Source organism: Centroberyx affinis, unplaced genomic scaffold (genome assembly GCF_046629955.1).
Source record: "Centroberyx affinis isolate AG114_WGS23_722 - 3 ecotype Tasmania unplaced genomic scaffold, CSIRO-AGI_Caff_v1 ptg001340l_1, whole genome shotgun sequence".
In the NCBI taxonomy this organism is placed as follows: domain Eukaryota; kingdom Metazoa; phylum Chordata; class Actinopteri; order Beryciformes; family Berycidae; genus Centroberyx; species Centroberyx affinis.
This window is the reverse complement of record NW_027279837.1, coordinates 439632-462219: the sequence shown is the minus strand read 5'-3', so window position 1 is coordinate 462219 and position 22588 is coordinate 439632. Positions and strand designations below refer to the sequence as shown.

Sequence of the window (22588 nt, the reverse complement as noted above, 5' to 3'; positions counted from 1 at the left end):
GGTATGCGTATATTGGTGTCTTTGTGTGTGCATGTGTGTGTTTGTGGGTGCACATGCGTGTAAATGTGCACATGTGTTTCCTTCCCCTGCATTAACCCCGTCTGCGTGTTGTGGCTGGCTGTTTGGAACGCGGCGCCTGTGCCTGAACACACCAGGCCTCCTCCTCTCCTCCTCCTCCTCCTCCTCCTCCTCCTCCTCTCATCATCAGCGTCAATCTGCGGCTGTCACTCCGAGCCGGACAGTGACTAACGACACTCCCAGTCAGTCAAACACTTATCACCACACAGGTAACACACAGGCCTGGAAATGACTGACATGAAATGGAAACGTCTCTCATTCTGTGGGCCGGGGAGCTGAAGTGAAATATTAGCTGTGGGAGAGATGGCGGATGATAAGAGGCTCCCTGTTTGGGCTGTGATTGTGGAGGTCCAAGTTCTATTACATTTCTTTTTACACGGAGGAGCGGTATGAAGATCCTGTTTGCTTGGATAAAGGATGATCTTCCCTTTCCATTTTGTTTCCTATATGCATCGTTTTAGCGTGTTCTACACAATGCGCTGCAACTTCACCAAAGGTCCAGGCCCCTAACTTTCATGATGAGCTATTTTGTGACAGCAAACTTTACTTGTTATAATAATAAATGGTGTTCAAAGCCAGCGGGTCATTGTTGATACATGAGCCATTGTCCCCCAGTCTCTCTCTGGTCCACAGAACCAGATCCGGCCCGTTGTAACCAGAATGCAGCCCGGTCAATGTCAATGGGTCACATATGCCTCCTCTGTCTCTCCTATTAGTCATAGACTCTCCCATGCTCTCCCTCTCTCTCTCTCTCTTTCTCTCTCTCTCATGTCTCCTCCATGCTCACACACACACACACCCACACACTCATGTACACACACACCCAAATCCCCTTGTGCGGAAAGATGGATGGGATGTTCCCAAACCACAGGTGCTGCTCTACTTGTGAGTCTTTCACATTCTTCACTATACAGTCGACCTGCTCAGTTTTTACTTTTTACTATTTTCCCCAGTGGCAATTACCACAGTACTTCTGAGTCGGGGAATAATAAAATAACAACATGGAATATTAGGAACGCTATATACGATCAATCTGCCTGTCAATTAGCAGGTCTTTTGAAAAGAGATTCTCTTTGCATTAATGTAGAACAAGACAAACCTCATGAACTTGAAACTTGATGTGTGGATCTGCTCCCACAGACCTGGCCTCCCCTCCAGGCTGCCACTAGATGGGGTTAGTTTCATTTCCAACTTGTGTGTTTACCAGTCACTCGCACTGATGGCTAAACTACAGGCTTACTCTGCTATGCTAGCTACGCCATCTTGTGGTAGACATTACCATTAACCTATACTAAAATAAAGGGTATTAAGACCCTGTACATCCACATTCAGATTTTATCCAAAGTGTCTTACAGTGCCATGAGTGTATATGTTATGTAGCATGGGAATGCATGAAACAAGCCTTTAACTCTGGTAATGCTGCACTGATTTAGATATATAGGACACACAGTCTTCTGATGATGCTTTTGACCTGGTTTACTCACACGTGGCAGATGCCCATATTGTCATACAAGCACCTGTAGACCACAGCTAAACTCGCTACATGTGGACTCGACTGGTTCGTGTGTTTCAGAGCAGAAGACAAATTGCATTTTGCAACAGGAAATGATTGCATTTTTTGCAATTTCTCCCTTTTAAAATCGGTCACACTCTTTTATGTGTGGTGCGCTTATGATGAATTGTGAAATATCATTGCAAGCCGTGTGACAGATTCACAAACGTCTGTTTTGTATTGTGTTGATAGCGACACTGTGGAGGGAATATCAATTCGAGGTCGGTAGATTAAATAACTTGGAATAATCAAAGTAATTCAGATTAAGATGATAGATGAGTAGTAATATTGACCTTAATAGTTGCCAGAAAAGACAAATTTGAGTCATCTGCCAGGGTCTCCATGGACACCCAGAGTGAGAGTCTTGGAAAGGCCTCGGCTCTACAGTTTAGAGGGAGCATGCTGTTGTTGACTTGACTGATGGTTTCCTGTCGTGAGAGAGGGAGAACCAGCGCAAAGGAGGAAAAAGAAAGCATGTGTCTGTGGTCTCACCTGAATTCAGCAGGTATTCTGCAGTTGTGTCGGCCCAACCTCAACAACCTCAATAACACCCCAGGGCTTGTTTTTACTATTGCTGTGGGATACAGCATGTCTTTCTCTCTGTCTATCTTTGTGTAAATAGATAGACAGGCAGATGCTTGAACCCCAGACGTAATCATTATGCCCTTAATATGCCATAGATAGAGGTGGTTATGAGCCTTTAATAGATATGCCAACTTAAACCAACTTTTCTATCAAATCAAATGCCTTCTGCAGTACTGAACCATATCAAATGAGCACAGAATCACACTCTGTTAAATGTGTATCACTGATCTTTTGAAGTGTAAATATGGAGCTGCATTTGTTTGTTTTGCTTCATGGATGGAACACAAGCAGAGCAAGCCATGATGCCAACCTCAGTCTCAGTCTATTTTGTCCAATTTCAGAATTAACACGTCGATACCAGCAGTTTCTGCATGTTTGGGGGTGTCATGAAACTGGGATTATGCGACACAGAGCTCACCGCCCACAGCTCGCTCTACCGTTCAGCGTATCGGGGCTGTATTGGAGAGAGGAATGATAAGCAGGCCTTTCCAGGATAACAGCCCACCATTTACAGTTAGATACCTTTGATGTTTTTCGGTGGCATGGGCCAAACAAGTAAAAAAAACAATTCAGATGGATTCTGCACTGCCTCTTGAGCAGATTTGTGTGGCTTTGAGTAAAAAAAAATTCCAATAATTCAATGTGCTGGTTTTGAATGTGTTGAAAATGAAATCGTGTGCTTTCGTCATCTTCAAAGTGATGTGGAGTTGTGGTCTGAACATTGAGCAAAGAGCTGACATGCAACTTGCCTGCCTGGTCTGAATTCTTTTACACTGAGTCACAGCCGTTGCGAGGTCATTGCACGTACGTCTTTCATGCCAGTTTGAATGGGCATCCCACAGCCTTCACTTGAAACTGCCAACTCATACCCAGACTGAGACGAGGTGCAACAGTTGAGAGCGTCTGCGGTAGACGAGGCACAGACAGAATGGCAAGTCATAGACAGTCAGAGTGAAAACATTGTGGACTGGACTAGCCACATTCACAACTGCGTTTCCCACCACAAAATGTACGTTACACCAGCAAAAGCACTTTCTTATATAAAGAAAGCCTATACCAGCATAATCATTCGTGTGCACAAACTGGTATTCTCCTTTTTATACCTTCTCCCTTCCTCTGTTTTGTTGAGTGAGACACTTTCTCTTGACAGACGCATGTTAGCAGCGACAAATAATTACAGAATCCTTCGGATTTCATCATTTTTTTAATCATTTTAATAGTTTTTTACCTGATAATCAAAAAATAAACAAACTACAGCAGCACACTGTAAGTACATAATGGAAAACAGTTACAGTCACAGTTATAAAAAAAAAACAAAAAAAAAAAACATTAGTACAATTCAGAATATTTACACGAATATACAGTTTATACAAGCGATTTAAGAATTAGGAATATTTGACCTTTGTTGACTGTTATGATATGGTGAATGTAAGCCTTGAAGAAGTTTTGCTTTAACAGTTGAAAATCCTATCTTTGATCTCCCAGCTACCTACTGTATATGGCATGGGGTGATATATGATGTTTGATAAGGTCTTTAGAGTGAGTTAGTTAATACATGATGAATATGTCGAAACATATAGGCTCAGGTCCCCAGTTTAGGAAAGGGGTTATTTATATGGAAAGGGCAGGGGTAGTCTCAGTGTCAGACATGACAGAGGGACGTTTGGGAACCGCCTGTATTTTAGTGAGACCTCCCTTGCCCAGACACATCTTGGCAATCCTCATGAGATCTTGTCGGAAGCGAACGCCAATGAAGACGTAGAGGAATGGGTTCAGGCAGGCGTGAGTGTACGCCAGACTCTTGGCTATCTGTCCGGCTACATCAAAGCGCATCACAATGTCACAGTCGGTGATGGTGGTGTTAGCTGCCTGCGAGGCCTCCATTACCAGCAGACTGTTGTACGGCAGCTGAGAGAGGACAAACACAGTCACCACAGCAAAGATGACCCGTAGGGCCTTATGTTTCTCAAAGCTCTTGGCCTGCAGCAGAGTGCGAATGATGACAGCGTAACACAGCACCATCACCAGTAAGGGCAGGCAGAAGCCCATGCAGATCTGCAGGGACAGCACCAGGATCTTGGTCCGGTTGTTCCAGTTGTTCCAGTAGACCATAACACAGGAGGACTGATCCTGTTGGTCAGTCTTGACCTGGGAAAAGATCAACTCGGGGAGGGCCAGGAGAGCGGAGATGAGCCACACGCCCAGGCAGGCCAGTTTGCTGTAGAAAAGCCTTTTCTTCTTCAGGTTCTGGGCTTTGGTGACCTGTACAATAGCAATGTAGCGGTCCACGCTAATGCAGGTGAGCAAGAGCATGCTGCTGAAGAAGTTGATCTTGTAGACTGCTGACACCATTTTGCAGAGGCTGAGGCCGAACTGCCAGCCCTGAGTGGCGTCAACAGACCAGAAGGGCAGCGTGCCCAGGAAGAGCAGGTCAGCCACAGCCAGATTTAGCAGGTACACATCGGTCATTGTTTTCAGGCGGTTGCGCACAGTGGTGTAGATCCAAACCACCATCAGGTTACCCAGGGCCCCCAGGATGAAGATGATCCAGAAGAGTGGCGGTTCATACTGCCCACGAAACTGCCTGACCCAGCTCTTGTCACACATGCCGTTTTCAATACTGTCACCATTATAGTCGTCCGTGAAACCAGAAGTATAAGTATAGTCCTGCAATCATAAAAGAAAAGGATCATCTCATGTGATATTTAAGAGTAGGTTTCATGCAACAGATACCACCGCCTGATTATTTTTCTCATCCTCTCTTGGTAACTACCTAAGACATTGTGACACAGTTTGCCATCATTTCCTGTCTGGCATGTTTTTTTCTGCTGTCAGGGTTTCATAACAGTGTTGCATCTCGAGGGGATAAAATGATATGACATCAAACGTTGCTGGTGACGTTCAGGCTAACCAGAGTGTACAAGAACTGCTGTCAGGTGCAGGTGTTGTGTCTGTGAGGGAGAAACCACACTACTGCACAACTTCCTGCTGCTATCCCGGGCTGAGGGGGGTAAACGATCCTGAGGGGCTCCAGAAAGGGGCCCGCAGCACAAGGCAGTAACCCAGCACCGTCGACTTTAACACAGATGTAGGACAGAGATAAACAGGGGGGCGAAGCGAGGGGCTCGGTTTTTCACAAACAATGGAAATTTTGATGCTGATACTGCTGCGACTTTGACTGCTGTATGTAATCATCCTATAGATGCATGCTTTAGATAAACATCTACCTGGCGCATCAAATGTATTGTGTAACATATTAAATAAAGACACATAACAGCAAATGAGGAATACAAAATATATCACATTTCGTAATGAGCATGTGTTGTTTTGCACACACTAATTTGGGCTTGTTGACGCAGTGCCATCAAACCATATGACATTCTTTAAGGTCATATGTACTGCACGATAAACAAACCTCAAGAACAGAGAAGAATGTGTAACAGACTAGTTGTGAAAGTTGTTACTCTGATTACATGATGAGTAGTCAGCACCCACACTGCCACCCTCTCTGCTCAGCCCCAGTTTCTTTTTTTTAACCTCCTCCTATTTATGTAAACAATCATACAGTATATCAGCAATGCTCAGGATAGACAGTCTTTCTTCAGGAGCATATAAATACATTGTTGTTGGTTCATTGTCTCTCTCTGGTGTCACAGATAAAGGTTATTATTTACAAATAATACTTACACTATCACCAAATGGATCATCAGTGGTCATATCAGTCATAAATTCATAGTCCATTTTATCTGCAAGGAAGCAGAAAAAGTAACAAAATAAGATATAAGAAGTTGCTTGTCTCTTATTCTTTGTATTATTTGTATTTTACAATAAAAAAAAAACAGACAGTGTGACAGGGATTAAATATGACATATGGTGCTAATATTATTCTTAAAGTCAAACAGCAAGTGCACTGTGGATTTTGTGCAATTTTCTAGCAATCCAACAAATCACTTACCCAGTCAGTAATGAGATGTCAGTAGTGAGGTGTTGAGAGCAATCTATTCGTCACTGTTCTGTTCCTCTGTCTGAGAAGCCTGCTGAATTTTTACAACCAGCCTCATCTCCACTTGCTTATATGGTTTCCCTTTAACCACAGCATCACGTGTTGACATATCTCTCTATCTGTCTAGCTGTTTCTTTTTTTTTTTTTTCAGTGTGGAAAGATATGACACTTTGTACACACTGCAGTAAATGACTATCTCCAATTATAAGATAGGCCAGTTGCAAACTATGTATCATCTTGAAAGACAACTGAACATACCTTTGAGGAACTGTTGGACAGCGACTGTATGAAAGTTGTAAGACTGTAAGGCGTTGTAAGGCTGTATCAGACTAAACCCAGTGAACCATGACCATCAGGCTGGAACCAAAACAATACTCTCACATCCCCTCCACAGTGTATTAAGTTTCTTCAAGTCATAGCCCATTTTTAGTACACTGTATACACAGGTGGAGCACTTAAGACCACGGATGACTGATACTTGAAACTGAAAACCGAGGCATGAGGTGTGATAAAACACCAAAACATGAGGAGGTAGTGGATGACGGGATGTTGTAGCCTCCACTGCGCATTTTCACACGTTTGGGCCAGCAGTGTTTCCAGGTGTCTGAGGTTCAGGATGGCCTAATGACTCTGGATGAGTGTCAGCTAAATGCCTAAAGTGTAAATGAAATGGTGAGTATGTCCACCAATTACAGGACATTATCAATGGTGTGAGGGAGGCCTGTTTTTGAGAGGCGTTATTTTCTTCTTGTTAAGTTAGGAATTCAGCTATTAAACAATGAGATAATCTAAGAGGGAAAAATGTAGCGTCTGTCAATTATAAATTAAGTGGAGTCATTAGGAAAGACCAAACATATTTCAAATTTGTTGGAAAAGCATCCTTGTTTATAAAAAGAGTGATATTGTTAAACTTAATTTAATGGGAGTCCCATTCATAGCATAAACATTGATTATTTATCTATATTTACATGATGATAACCAGGCCACCAAACCATACATTCTACTTTATTTGGCTCATTTTCCATGACCAAACAATTTCATGTGATATCAATATCACATGAAAAAAACAGGAACTTTCCTTTAAAGACAGGGAAGTGCAAGATTCATTGGTATTGCCAAGGATAAAATGGCAAAAGGTCACAAAGCTGACCACACTAATACAAAGAATCTCAAAGTAAAAAGTCCCTGTTATTCCACCTGTTTTGCTGAAACGCAAACAAAAACACTGATATCAAAAAATGAGCGCACTCATTTCCTAAACCTCGAAACCAGGGAAAGATTTAATTTCATGAGATATTTAACATTGTTACATTAGGACATAACCTACAAATGAAGTATACATTATCACCAACAAATCTGAGTTTACAAAGCCAAGTAAGGTGTGAAATCATAATCAAGAAAGTGTTTATGTCAGTTTTGTGTGTGCGTGTGTGTGTGTACGTGTGAGTGTTTCCTGTGAGTGGGTGTAAGAAAGAGTCCTGTCTCTCTCTTGTGTGGCTGTTTTGGCTCCTTTGAACGCTTTCTGTACGACAGAGAGTGAGGTGCCATCCTCTTTACAGTTTCAGTACCCAGCCTGATTTAACATTTGCAGTCTTGGCATACATGAGCGTCAGACACAGGAGAGTGGCTCTTCAACACCTCCGTTTTCACCAGTTGCTGGTTGCGTTTCTCGGTTTGGACCACAACGAGGCACAAGGAAACGGCTAAATCATGCTGGGCACTTTCAACGCACTGTTGAAAGTGACAGATTGAGAGGTTTCACTACAAACAGCACTACTAACTGACAAGGAAGTGTTTGTGTTGCTCTAATCTCCACACAATCTATATAAAACATGTGTAATGTGTGCAGACAAGAAAGTGGACCATACTCAGAGTCTCTCAAAATTAAACCTTATTCATCACTAGACAGAGACAGAAGGGAAGGCGTTGCATTGGGTTCTTAGTATAGAATGGACAGGTAATCTTTGGTCAGAATAGGCCGATGCATGGGAAGTTTTCGTAAATATACATTAAGATCCAGTCAAAAACAGTAGTCCCCAGCAAAAAAGAAATGTCCAAGACTCATTACAAAAATCAAAATGGCTTTATTTCACAGGGCAAGAATGTATCTTAATATATATTTACAAAGACTTTCCATGCATTGGCCTGTTCTGACTAAACCTCATTCATTGTTTACAGACACATTTCACATGATGTAGAGTCTAAAGGTGATTTCCTTTGCATCTTGTGGTGATGCACATTTTTGCTCTGACAGACAAAAGAAAAAAAAGAGAAACTACAGTGCCCTTAGTTTCATTCATTCATTTTCTTTACCTAATTATCCCAGCATGCATTAGTGGAAGGCAGGGAAACACCCTGGACAGGTCCCCAGTCCATCCCAGAGACAGATAGACAGACACTGACACTTGCATACCTTTGGACTGTGGGGGGAAACCCAGGCTAGCACAGAGCCAACCACTGAGCCACTGTGCTGACTGACGCAAATGAATAAGCATCGATAACCTCACTCTGAAAAATGCAGAAGGCTTTATTACAGTCAGCGGTTATGAACGGTCACACTGGGTTTTGACCAGACATATATGGAAGTGAAGCCTCAGATTTTGCATCAGACGTCACTGCGGGGCAAAAGTCCGGGGAACATAAATAGTCTATCAAACGGTTCATCTGGAATGACATTCAGGCGGATTAGTCACTAGTTTTGGATGACATAGGCTGTATGATGTTAGTTCATACGACATAACAGGCTGTAATGAGGTTCCACAGTCACGACAGGGGAAGCCCTTGCAGTTAGGTCTGATTGTTCTCATGTGAAAGGTGTATCAGTCAGTTGGCCACCAAACATCCAATAATATGCTTCATTCAATCAAATGATGCAGTTACAGTGACTCATCTGTAACCACTCAGTCACTGCTTGAGTCAGAGAAAAACTGCCAAACATGAAACTAATTTTATTCATATTGATCAGTGACTTACAAGGAATACAGTGATTCGCTGTAAAACAGGACATACAGTGAGTGGCATTGCAAAAGCTAGAGTATTTAAATTTTTTCATCAACACACTTTGCATATGAACTGTTGGCTCTAAGGTAAGATTATGCTGACTCATGCTCGAAACCAGTGAGGGTAACGTCATCTAAAGTGCTTATGTGAACTACTAGTACTTGAATGAGGCCGTTGATGGTGGTGATATTTTTGGTAAAATAGATAATAGTTGTGCCTTGTCCCACAACTCATTTAGTAGTGGTTTATCGGAACGGTAGGAGGTCTTGTTGTAGGACAGATTTGCAGATTTTCTGAAATGGTATTTATACAATATATATAGAGAGAGTATAGGCAACATTTATCTGAGACATATAGAAAGGGTATATCTGATGTTTTTCATGTATTGTTAACAGAAAAGAGAGTCGATAAAGCAATATGTAATAATGAAAAGTTCAAGATAAGCCAAAATTCAAGTTTGATCCAGGCCATATCTATATGTGAATCATATATCAGTACATAACTTCAGGTGGATTCTGGGGAGCAGATTTGTCCTCTGCCTTGACTTTGCCTCTGAAGAGTGAAGACGAGTCGTAGCTGGGAAGCAGAAGCGGCAGAGGTGCCAGCTCGCTTTCTGCTTCATCAGCTGTACTTACCATAGACGGTGCAGTTTCAAGGAAATAATTCTACATTGTCATATCAACAAGGTGAAAATGATGGTGTGAAACAATGAACAGACATTCTCAAAACTGGAAATGACTTGTGTTGGTCAGGTATCTGCTCCTCTCTAATCTTGATCTGTTTTGTAAATGGCAGATGGCAGATTACAGAGGCAGTTTGATGTTGAGCTGCTGGTGTATAGCTGAGATCTGCTTATACAGGTTATCTGTGGCAACCTCAGTCTCTGCCTCCAGGTCAGTGTACTGGCCTGGTGCTTGGCCATGCCCCCTGTGGAGAAAGTTGGGGAGTCAAACGGGGAGACGGAGAGAAGGGTGCTGAAAGAAAGATTTGTAGGAGAAAGGTGATCAGCAGAGATGATATCCAATGATGATAAACAGATGCACAGATGATAAACACTGGTAACTGGCAATACTGGGGTCACTCAAAAGTAACATTAACTTTGTGCTATGCACCTTTAGTTAACAACTGTTTATTTATAAATCACAACAAACAGTGTTTTTAAAAAAAATCAGACTCTGGACATTACCTAAAACCTCCCTGGAAATGCGCGCAAATTCTCACAAGCAAAACCTCACTCAATGATTCGGAAGAAAAACCAAACAACAGACACTTTTGCTTTGTGAGTGAAGTGGAGAAACCCCCTCTGATACCTTGACAGTGCTGCTGTGAATGCTTACACACCGCTCTGATGTATTAACAGTTGCCCCAACACATTCTGGGAAAGTTCTGTCGCTCTCGTTCTCTCAGCAGCAGTAGGGGAGTTTGAGTCTGCTGCTGCTGTGAGACACTAGTCACCACTTCCTGTGTACCCGCTTGCTGTGATTTATTTCATGCACTGATTGTCATTGTCTTGCCATCTGCATCCTATTTGAATTAATCGGCAGTTTTTACCCGTCAGTTACCGTTAATTGCTGCCCTGATACTGTAAAACAGACAGATGCACACACAATATTTGACGCATGCGTATTAAGACACAAACACCCCACACTTGTAGCTCCAGATGGTGCAGCTATAGTTCCTTTTTTTCCTTATATCTGCCCTGTTATCTGAGATCAGTGATGCTTCTTTTAGATCAAGCTAATTTAGAAGACAGCAGATCAAAGAGTTTTGGTGTTTTTCTATAGGTCCCTCGACGCCCCCCCCCCCCCCCCCCCCCCCCCCCTTCCTCTGCACCTATAGGAAGTTAGGTAGACCATGCATACAGTCACATGACGCAGAGCGCGCAGCACAAGTTTAAGTCAGGACAGACTGTGGCTTGAAGAGTTTCACTAAAAACAAGAGGCAGTGACGGTTGACTGGTGACAACTTTGTCTCTTACTCTGCTCAATCTTCTTTGGTTAACAACACACAGAAGTTGGTGTTAACAGCAGCTATTTTCTTAACATGAAATAGAAAAGGAGGTTGCGCTTCAACAATGGGATGTACATACACACATATATTGTCTTCTGAAACATCTACTGAATGCACCAAAGTACTTATTGAAATTGTATCCAGATTATTGCCAGATTGCCCAGACTATATCTGTTTTGACTTGCATAAATCAAACTTTACCTTGAGTTTGTAACAGGCATCTGCCTCTGTGTCTCTGTGTTGCTGGAATGACCTTTCATACTCCATTCTCATAATAAGGGTTAAAATAAGATGAATAAAATTAGAGACCCAAGTTTAAAGGGAAGGCACATATGAATCAGGACCCTAGAGGAAAGCAGAGAGGAACAGGTGAGTCTTAAGATTTGATTTAAAAACAGCAAGTGAGTCTGAGGCCCTAATCGTTCCTGGGAGCTGATTCCACAAGCGTGGCCCCAGCGACGAAAAGGCACGATCTCATGTTGTTCAGAGCTGCTGGAAGGTCGAAGGGTTTGTCTGTGTTGTCATAGTGATTGAGGTATTGGAGGCATCCCAGTGGCTCGGTTGGCTACCATGTAACTGCAATGTTCTGGGTTTGAATCTGGCCTGGGACCACTGTTGCATGTCACCCCCTTTCCTGTCTCTCTCTACTGTACTCTGTCCAATGAGGCAGAAATGCCATAAAAATATTAGACTATGAGCAGATCATCATAGCCTCCTCCCAAGACTTGGTGATATAGTCCAGATCCTCTTCAACACTGGTGAAATATTTTGCATCCAGTTCAGTATGTGCCAGAGTGTGATTATACATTTTTGTAATTAGTATTTTATTGAATTTTTGTATAAACATTGTCACATTCTGGTCAAAAAATCAAATGACTCCTATACATCTATAACATAATAATACAAATAATAATAATCATAATAATAATCATAATAATCATAATAAATACAAAAATAAATAAATGAAGAAAAAAAAAAAAAAACAACACACACAGATCAAATGTATATTCCTACATTAATATGCACCATAATCTCATCTAATTTACAAGCAACAGATTAATTCTCAGACATATAAAGAATGTGTAGTTGTGCTGTGTATGTGAGTATTATGTACATGGTATGTGCTTTACTTCAAGATCTGTCCACATTAACAATGTATTTAAGTAGTCTCCCCACTTCGCCACATATTTCTCAGTCCTGTCCTTAGACCTGAAAGAAATTTGTTCATATGATGCCACTTTTGCCAACTCCGAGAGTGTGATTATTCATTATATGTCATGTAGGTGCAGAGTTTCATGGTTTTTGAAGAAAGAGAGACATTGTATTTCATTAATTGGTGCATGCCCAATCCATAACTGCAGTGGCGCCCCCTTGTTGAAACACTGTCAGTTCTAGACAATGTGATTTTTTTCCAGTCTTTCATTCATTCATTCTCTCTACCTGTTTATTCTTTATCAGGGGTACAGCAGGCTGGAGTCTATCCCAGCATACATTGGATGAAAAAAGGAAGATCGCCAGTCCAACGCAGGGAACATTTATTGTCTGATATTTTGATAAGGCCAGACCATAGTAACAGCTAACACACTGGAGTAAAACAGGCCTGTATTTGAGTTATGATAGGTTTAAAAGTTCCAAAATATTCCCATTTACAAGAACTTAGGTTTAGATGATCAAATATATCCTGGACTTATGTGAAAAATGACATGATATGAGGATGACCAAATGTACTGTTTAAACTCAATAAAAAAGGACAACACATTTGTTTTGGTAACAGCTTTTATTACCCCAGACTTTGCACAATACAAACAAATTCACATCTAGTAATATACTGTAGATGTATCATACTCTACAAGAGCATTACATCATGAACAGAATCATATATAGTTTTTCTCTTACACTCCATCACCCAATGCAATAAGAAAAGTACGCAGTTAAAGATTTTAGACAAAAATATTCTATGCACACTGTGTAGGGAAATAGGGAAATATAATATATTTCTGGATCACAATTTTTTTCCACGTCATTCAATATGCAAGAGCAGAAAATATAAATGTAAGAAATTAGAGTAAACATGGAATATTTCCAATCATTATACTTCCATTCCTATTGCCCCAAATTTTCCTCCAAAATGCTATGAAATGTTTAGGTAAACAAGTTATAGTGAGAGTGACATCTGAAGGGTCAAGTACAATTATTTTGAATCTATTCGCCATCAACAAACACAATGACTTGGGGTTGGCTTGGAACTCTGAGTTCGTCTAACTGAATTTTGACTAAAGGGCAGTTTAAAGTAACACTGATGAATAGAATAGCCACAAGTAGAGGCAATAACTAATGACTGGGTGCCATAAAACTATGCATAACCTATACCTATCAGACAGATAAAACTGCAGAGCTTCAGGCAGAGTATCTGTCCAGTTCAACAAATGGACAAGGCCTCTTTAAACAGGGACATGATAGTACTTGCATAGAGCACTGAGGGAGGCCTGAAAATGAGCTCCGAATTGAGATGCAGAAAAAAAGCACAGCTGAAGAAGGCTACAATTTGTCACTACTTCAGTTGTGTGTCCATCTACCTCCAACCCCCCTCTCCTCCCCCCGGCCCTCTCTACTAAAGCCAATGACTACTTAAGATGCTGGATAAAGCATGAAACAACCAGATCTTCATGGAAGCGCCTCTTTCTGTCTCTCTAATGCTAGAGCAGTAGAACTGATGGTTTCTCGAAACCTCTTCCAAACCACAGGTATCAATTTTGGTCCCTTCTTACCCCCCTGGTCATCTGGGTGAGGCTCATTCATCGGACTCATATCTGCAAGAGACAGCACAGATATCATATTAAGAAAGCCAGTTATACTATTTCACAAAGGATTGGGCATTACATACAGAGTGTGAACAAAGTATTGTGGCCCCTACCAGTACAGAGCCACAAAAACTGTTTGATTCAATTCAAATTCAAACTTTACAGTCCCATAAGGGAAATTTGGGTTGCAGGCGGGGTTTAAAGAAAAAAACACACACAATAAAAATAAAAAAAACATTACATAAAAGCATGATAAAACATGTAAGTCCAGCCACGAAGTCAATAGCTCAATATAGTGCAGTAAAAGATGGCTGAAATTCAGCTAAAAAAATGTAAATTAAAAGAAAAAAATCTAAATCTAATAGCAACGGTGAAAAATTAGTTCCTGGTTCCTTAACTCTAAAGCGTCACCCAGAGGCCATCAGCTCAAACTGCAATCTAAGGGCTTGACAAGCCAGTGGAGAATGGCATACTATGGAACGACCTGATGCCTTTTCCATTGTTTTTGCTAAAATCTATAGTTACAGATTCCTTCACTCACCTCTGCAGTCGTTTTCTGATCTCTTTGATCTGCTCATTCTTCTTGGTCAGGATCTCCTTCATGTTGCGGTAGGCAGCAGTTTGCTGGAACTTCTTCTCCAACTCCTGCACACATATACACACATGCACATAAGCGCATGCAAGCTGAATGCAATAAGAGGACCAGATTGGTACAGAGTATGGAGGGTTGCTGGCGGTGTCCAAAATTCACTTTTCGGCTCACCTGTCAAGAGCTTGTAAACCAAAGGAATTTACCTGCTATTTTACTTTTTACCAGCCAAAATTATTAATATACCTTTTTCAAAGAAATATCTCACTCTAACTGTTTTCAATACTATTTAATGTATAGAATCGTGTCCTGTGTGACACATTCAATAAAGAGACAAGAGCAGATTTAGAGTTTTTATTTAAAACTTGCTCATTCACTTATGCAATGAATCAAGTTTGTAAGTCATCATGAAGTGACTCGCCACACGGGAATAATGTTAAGTTTCAATTAATGTCAGGCGAGTTAACCATCCAGGCAGCGGAGAAACAGATGGAAAAGCTTGCAGAAGTTTAGACGCTACCACTTTGTGTAAAGCCAGCACAGCAGGCAGCCAATCAGGATCCTGTTTGATACAGAGCCATTGTTTTGTTTTGATTGGCTCATGGTCAGAGCGTGTTAGTAGGGACAAAGTTTGACAACAGGCAAAGGCCAAAGACTACAGTATATCCAAGGCATTCAAATGTTATTGTCTCAATAAATTACTGGCCAGTGTGGTTTATTGAAGACAAATTGGTAGCATTTGGCTTGGCAGGTGTTTCAGACACTGGTTTGCTGGTCAGTTGGAGGCAAGGAAAACAGTGACATACCTTCTCTGCCAGGGCCAGCTGCTCCTGCACTCGCAGCAGGTCATGTTTGGCAGAAACCAGGTTCTCCTGCAGATCCTTCTGGGAGGCGGCGTTGGCGGTGAGAGACCTTTCATAGTCTGACTTCAGACATGCCACCGTGTCCTCTAGACTGTTGATCTCCTGGGAATGAGCAGCCAGCTTAAAGGAAAAGAAACATCACATCAGTTCAGATGGAAAGCATGGCGTTTATTTGACACTACCTATATCTTTATGTGACAGAATCTATATCTTCTATTTCTATTCACAATCACTGAAAAAGCAACACTTTGGTCAGTTGCATACATACCATCGCAGGTCCAAGTTAGCAGATAAAATTAAATGACAGCAATTGTTCAGACACAATGAAATGAAAAACAAAGGAGCAAAACATGAGAGCAGCACGATAAAGGAGCAAAATGTAGTTATAAACAAAGATTTAACTGATACTACTTGCAAGACAAACTCTAAACAGTACCTGCTGTTCACCTTGCACCTTCTGAAGGTCTTTCAGAGCACGCTCTGCCTTGGTTTTCTCATCTAGCGCACTCATGGCCTGAAAAGGGAAATCAAAACATAGAGTTAAGAGCAATATAAAGTAGCGGGCCGATTGTAAGGACAATGCTATCCACATCAAAAATGTGTGACTGAATTTTTATACCTGGGATTCTAAAGTCCGAAGCCTGGTTTTCAATTTATCATTTTCCTCCTGTAGTCTCGATATCTCCTGAAGAAGAAATGAGGAATAAAGTGTATATGGTTGTATGAATGTGATAATGAGGGTCCAATTTTTCACAGTCAACCTGTACATCTAACCCAGGTAACATATTTCTTTACCTTGTTTAGAAGCTCTGACACCCCGCCTTCATTCAGTGGTGCTAACTTGGGTTTGCCAGTTTCCTGGTTTACCTGAGAATAAAGTAAAAACATTGCAATTGAAATGAGAGAATATTTTCAAAACCTACTGAAATCATAAAACAAACAGAATACAGCATTTGCTATGTACATACAGAGAACGTATCAGTGAATACACAACCGTTCTTGATTTCTTAGTCAAAACATGTAGGCTATGCCCTGTTGCTGCACGCAGGTAAAAGCAAAGAAAGAATATATTTTGATATCCATGTAATCTTGCTTGTCTTAGAAATGTGACTGATGATGTTGTTGTTGTTGTTCAGCCATGTGGTGGTAAAACCACACGGCAACCTCTGTGATGTGTGACTTCTGAAATGTGTGAATAGGTGTGAAGGGCTGATGGCCTGAAATGAGAAGCTACTTCAAATGCCTTGGAACGCTGCGCTGCTGTCTAGTTACTGATTTCTATGTATGTGTGAAAACCCTTTGTGCACGATGAATGACTACTAGGGCTGCAACTAACGATTATTTTCATTGTCGATTAATCTGTCGATTATTTTCTCGATTAATCGATTAGTTGTTTGGTCTATAAAATGGCAGAAAATGGTGAAAAATGTGGATCAGTGTTTCCCAAAGCCCAAGATGACGTCCTCAAATGTCTTGTTTTGTCCACAACCCAAAGATATTCAGTTTACTGTCATAGAGGAGTAAATAAACCAGAAAATATTCACATTTAAGAAGCTGGAATCAGAGAATTTTGACTTCTTTTTCTTAAAAAATGACTCAAACCGATTAATCGATTATCAAAATAGTTGGCGATTAATTTAATAGTTGACAACTAATCGATTAATTGATTAATCGTTGCAGCTCTAATGACTACTCCTACGTTAATGGGGATGTTTCATGCTCTAAATGGGGTACAGCTGCACAAGATACTCACCTTATCAGTGGTTTTAAAGTCAGTCTTCTCAAACTCAGCCACTTGCTCTAACAGCTCCCTATAATGATAGAGGTATAAGCAAAGGATTGGACAAGGGAATGGTGAAGGAAATAGCAGAGAAAGGAAGATAGATAAGCTTAAAATCTTACAAATAGTGTAATGTGAACAACAACAACAACACTGAGTAGACAGTGAAATTAATCTGATAATCTATACTCATGGCCAACGCATTTAGCAACTGCAGCCATTTCTTTACCACAGTCTCTAAGGAGCACAGTCACACCTTGGCCTACACATTATTTTACGGAGATGTTTGGCAACATTCTAGTAGATGACTTATGTGAAGTGGAGAAATCCTCTATTTGGCAGTTACGCATCTTTCAAAAGGAAAATATGACGCCCATCACGTTCCTGATGACAGTTTAACACTAAAAGTATAAGCTATCTGCTTGTGGTGAACAAAGCAGCACTATGCAAGGCTTAAATGTGGTTTGAAAAAGCTGCTGAACGCACGTAGATCTGTAGCAAGGGGCGTATTCCCTGCTTCTGACACCATAACAGCTTAGGGCTGAGGCCTGCAAAACAAGCTTCAGGGGCTTGTTTATCCACCTACTGTTCGCTTATTACAAACAAAAGAACTTTTCCAAAACAAGTACATCGCTTGTAACATCAGTAAAGGTCTTTGAGTTCTGTAAAGGTTACAGGAGGTCAGAAGTTACATGAAGTTCACCTGAACGCCATAGAAGATAACGACTACATTCAAAACTGTGTGCATGTACTGTAGTGCTTTGCAGTGATCATTGCAGTAAACACATTATTGTGTTATTTTGCCCTTGTAGCAAAGTTCCTCAGAGATGTGAAGTGAGTGAATATGGAAAAGCCTTCACCTCGTCCATCTCACTGGCAAAAATAGGAACAGGTAGAACTCAAACACCTGGTAGCATGTTAAACAAGTGCTCAGGATTTTTTTTATGCCTGTTGCTATGGTTTGACAAAGAAATTTGTCTAGTAAGTCTGTTTTTGAAACAATTGCCATTGACATTTTTGCATTTCATAACCCAATTCCTCTCACTTGTGCTGCTGTAAATTGATGTTAATGTAATAACCATCTCTCTTGTTCCAAGGCCTGACGATGAATGCTTGTGCCAAAAAGCCCTAATACATTTCTTGGCACAATGTCAAGAGTGCAAAGTAAGTTCTGACAACAGATTAAATGAGATTTATCTTTTTTTTTTTAATGGCAGCACTCATGCCCGCATTGCTCTATGTACAGGCTTGTAATATAGAAACATTTTTTTGAAGACACTCTTGGCAGCAAGAGGGATTCTTTGGTTGCTCTGTTTTATAAATTTCCTTTCATCACAACTAGCTTCAAGCCCAACACTTCCCTTGTCATCACAAACTTCATCACTACAAAAGTACACACTGAGAAAATCTGAGCTACCAACAACCATTAATAGAAAAAAAATCAGACAGTGAATTGTTGCTTTTATACCAAATGAAACAGTCCTGTAACAATTTCTATAATAGACAGAGTTAATTTCATTCTGCGCGTTATGGTGAAATTTTCTTAAAAGGTAGCAGAAGCTGTGGCTTTGAGGTTGGCTGAATGTAACTGAGAAAAGGAAACCTCTGCAGATTAAAAGAGGGGAAGAATTCACACAAGAACGTGTGGCTTGGCAATGACCTTTTTGCCTGGTTTATACACTAGATCTAAATCTAAAGAGTACTGAAGGAAGTGGCCTCTTCTTGAAATTGGAGGAGTTTGTTTCAGTGAACACGAAGGCGTATTGTGTGTCAGTCAGTGGCCTGGTTCAGCTCTCACTTTGGTGTGGCACTCGGTTTGCCTTCGAACTACCATGTCACATCATTTTTAAAAAGGTTTGATGATGTGCCTCCATCAAACTTTAACGATGAATAGATGTTGACTATATAGTATATAAAATATAGCGCCAAAATGAGTTGAGACGATGCCTGTAGTCGTCCATGGCTGCTACTTGTATCATTTCGGCAAATCAGGACTAAAACAGTTTCAACAGCTGCTTTAATATGAATTTTTAGTTTTACCAAGCCATAAGAATTTTGTGCTTGTTCAGATTGACACTGAACTTGGCCACCTCCTGTTCATCACTGTCCATCAAATGCTTGCTGGGTAGTTTCAGTTTCTAATTAAACAGCGAGATCAAACCTGTTCTCCAGCTCTGAGATGTCCGTCTGCAGTCGGAGGTAAAACTTCTCGGCCTGGGAGAAGAGCTGCCGGAGCAGCAGCACGTTGGTGTGGGCTGTGTTGATGAGCTCCGTCTCCACCTCCCCCCGCACCACCGCCTGCAGCCCATCCAGCATCTCCCTCACCTCGTCCACTGTGAAGGTTTCCTCCACCAGCCTGCAGACACACACACACACACACACACACACACAAACCATAGTAAAGATCAATCAGACATTTGAACTGATAACCACTTTTACATGATAAACAATGACACCAAAAAAGTTAAGAATATATGAACAATCACCTGCTCTCTTTGAGTTCCTCAAAGCATGAGTCAATGGTCTTGAGTCTCAGGACCCTCTTTGAACGTGCAAATCGCATGTAATTGATGACTTCATTCTGATGGTGTTCATTAAAACCAAATTCAGCCTACATGGAGAGAGGGAAGTGGGAGGTTAGAAACACCCCTGGCACCACATGTGAAGCGAGCAGATGCTCAATGAGGTTAGAGTTGTTTCAAGTACAAAAAAGAGCTTGTATTTACAACCACAACTAGCTGACCAGCTAACCTGAAGAAGATTTTCCCTAGTGACAGGGCCTGTTCAAATGAGCTTCACAGATAACGTTACATGTGTGGGGATGCTAACTGTTTATTCCTATTTGGATCCAGGTCGAGCTGGCGAGCGAGACAGCAACATGTTTAGAAAACAGAGACAGCCGTTTATCATGCTAATTTGTCAAAGCGAACAGGTGGCCTGGTTAGCCACAAACAGCATATTATGGATAGCAGCTACTTACCATTGTGGCTAAGAAGCTAACGTTACTAGCTAGCTTGTGGGCTGAGCTAATCCAAAAGACTAAAATGGGTGTTTCTGCCTCTGTCTTAGGGCACGCGGCTAACAGACTAGGAGCTAAATGTTATATGCTGGAAAGACTTTCGGATAAAAGCTTTTGTACTTAAAATTCAACTCGATCAAGAGGATTAATGTAGGTTATCTTATAAGATTATCTGGCAGATTTGCTAGCCTAGCTATCTAGTGTTTGCCTTGAGAATGCCCTGGTAACGGGGAATAGCGTCATTGCCTTGGTTACCAGGGGCGCGTTCAGCGGAGCTACGTTCTGTAGCACAACCGGAAGTAAAAGCGCGGTGGTCGAACGCGAACGTCATTCTCAAGGAGGTTCTATATAGGGTCTCGGGAATAAATAAATAAATAAATAAATAAATAAATACATACATACATACATACATACATACATACATACATACATACATACATAAACAAACAAACAAACATCAACGGACAAACATAACTTTTCCCACACACGTACTTGATTTGAAACAGCAGAGACTTTTTATTTAAAACATACATCTTTATTTCTAGAATTTTGGTTTTGTTTTTTTTTTTCAACTTTTTAATTCAAATTCTCTTTTACTTATTGAGGAGTTTCTATCACTTTACAACCTTCCAGTGACACCTTAAGACTTTGCTATAATTTTTGATGCTATCTCTGCAGGTGTGTGTATGTTGTTTAAAACCTATACTAGACCTGACCCTCAGTAGCCTATCCATGCTCTCACTGGTTGACTCACCAATAGGGAAGGTGTGTTTTTCATCTCATCCCCATAATAACAAAGCTGTACATGCGCTATTCCATATTATATTGTTAACTAATCCATATGTTACAACCATAGATGCATTGCCATACATAGCTCACACCTTTCTGGAACTGAGGTGGACCTTTCCCACCTCAAGAAGGGCCTGGATAGTGTTCTGTATCCCCACACCTTTCAGAAGACTATAAGTACTGGTTGGTGCTACGCTAACTGAACTGCCTGAACTTCCTTTGGACTGTTAATGTTAGGATGGAGTAAAAGTATGTGTAAATAAACATTGGGAATAGCAAGGGGCCCAGATGGCAAAAACACAATCACCAGTCTTGCCGCCTTAATTACGCAGCAGAAAGGTCTTTAGCTGATGCTAAAAGATGAGATCATATGTCCCCAATTTTACTATCTCCACTCATTACCAGTTCAATTTAGAGCTGATTTTATGATTGTGCTGACGTTTAGCCTGAGATCCTCAGACAAGGCCCTTCTGAATATTTACAGACAAGACTCAAGACTAAAGGTGACTGGGTTTTTGCCATCAGGGCCCCTTGATTGTAGACCTATGCAGGACCAACTTCAGCAGCATCTTTGTCAAATGCATCTAATGCCACTGTTGAAAGTGCTGCAATTGCAGGGTTAGGCCTAACCTTGGCTACCGCTTGACAGTAAGCCAGAACTCATGTGGCTCCACCTGGTGTCTTCAAGGTGTTAAAGTGTCACTGGCAAATGGGGAAAAAAAGCCAAATAGAAATATGAATATAAAATATATCAAAATAAATAAATTAAATAAAATGTAACTTTTGGATTCAACATTTTATCTTTACTGTTTGAATTTTCCATTTTCAGGTTTTAGAGTGAACTTTTAATTTTCAAATTGCTTTTTCATCTTTTCTATTTCTCTTTTGAATTTAAATTTTGCTATTTATACCCTAATGTTCACATTTACATTTTATTGTGGCTGTATTATTCCAAGAAGAACAGTAAATAATAAAGCATTTAACAATTCCATTATAATTTTGAGTCTTTGATCCACTGATGCTATTTTGATGAAATTTGGGTAAATTATGCATCTTACAACATTTTCCAAGTTACACTAATTGGCCGAAGGGGGGCGCTACAATTACAGATCAAAACAAGATGACATCACATATTGATTGGCCCAGAGAGGGAGTGAATCTTTCATGGGGCATGACATGTTTACTGTCGCCTTGTTAACTGGTTGGCAAGACGGGGCACATTACTTTGATTACAGATTAATGATTAGCTGCTTAAAATTGTAATTGTTTATGTAGTCCAGTAGATTCTGCATGGTCAGTAACATAATCTGATTGCAAGATGTGTAATGTGATGGAACAATTTGAGATCCCACAGTGAAAACTATTTTGCCCTCAAGCATGCCACAGAGTAATTCAACAAGACATCTTTAGTTTTTTTCAGAAGTATAAGCCTAGGCATTCTGATAACTGTGTTTTTTCAGTACCTGTTTACATTTTTGGTCACGTAACATCCATCTCTCCCAACTTGCTAATGGTAGAT

The 22588-nt window shown here is 40.8% G+C and overlaps 2 protein-coding genes across 2 annotated transcripts; both read right to left on the bottom strand.

Moving 5' to 3' along the window:
• Positions 1 to 3406: 3406 nt before the first annotated feature.
• On the bottom strand, positions 3407 to 6302 carry LOC139649420 (C-C chemokine receptor type 9-like). The gene is made up of 3 exons (XM_071525812.1): positions 6171 to 6302; positions 5903 to 5961; positions 3407 to 4882 (listed from the first exon to the last, which is right to left on the bottom strand). The coding sequence occupies exons 2-3, from the start codon at positions 5954 to 5956 to the stop codon at positions 3827 to 3829; spliced, it is 1110 nt and encodes a 369-aa protein (XP_071381913.1). The 5' UTR covers positions 5957 to 5961; positions 6171 to 6302; the 3' UTR covers positions 3407 to 3826.
• Positions 6303 to 13902: 7600 nt separating this feature from the next.
• On the bottom strand, positions 13903 to 20475 carry lztfl1 (leucine zipper transcription factor-like 1). Its single transcript, XM_071525853.1, has 10 exons — positions 20242 to 20475; positions 19748 to 19872; positions 19423 to 19617; positions 17235 to 17292; positions 16277 to 16348; positions 16101 to 16166; positions 15918 to 15995; positions 15425 to 15601; positions 14571 to 14674; positions 13903 to 14038 (listed from the first exon to the last, which is right to left on the bottom strand). The coding sequence occupies exons 1-10, from the start codon at positions 20242 to 20244 to the stop codon at positions 14020 to 14022; spliced, it is 897 nt and encodes a 298-aa protein (XP_071381954.1). The 5' UTR covers positions 20245 to 20475; the 3' UTR covers positions 13903 to 14019.
• Positions 20476 to 22588: the final 2113 nt, after the last annotated feature.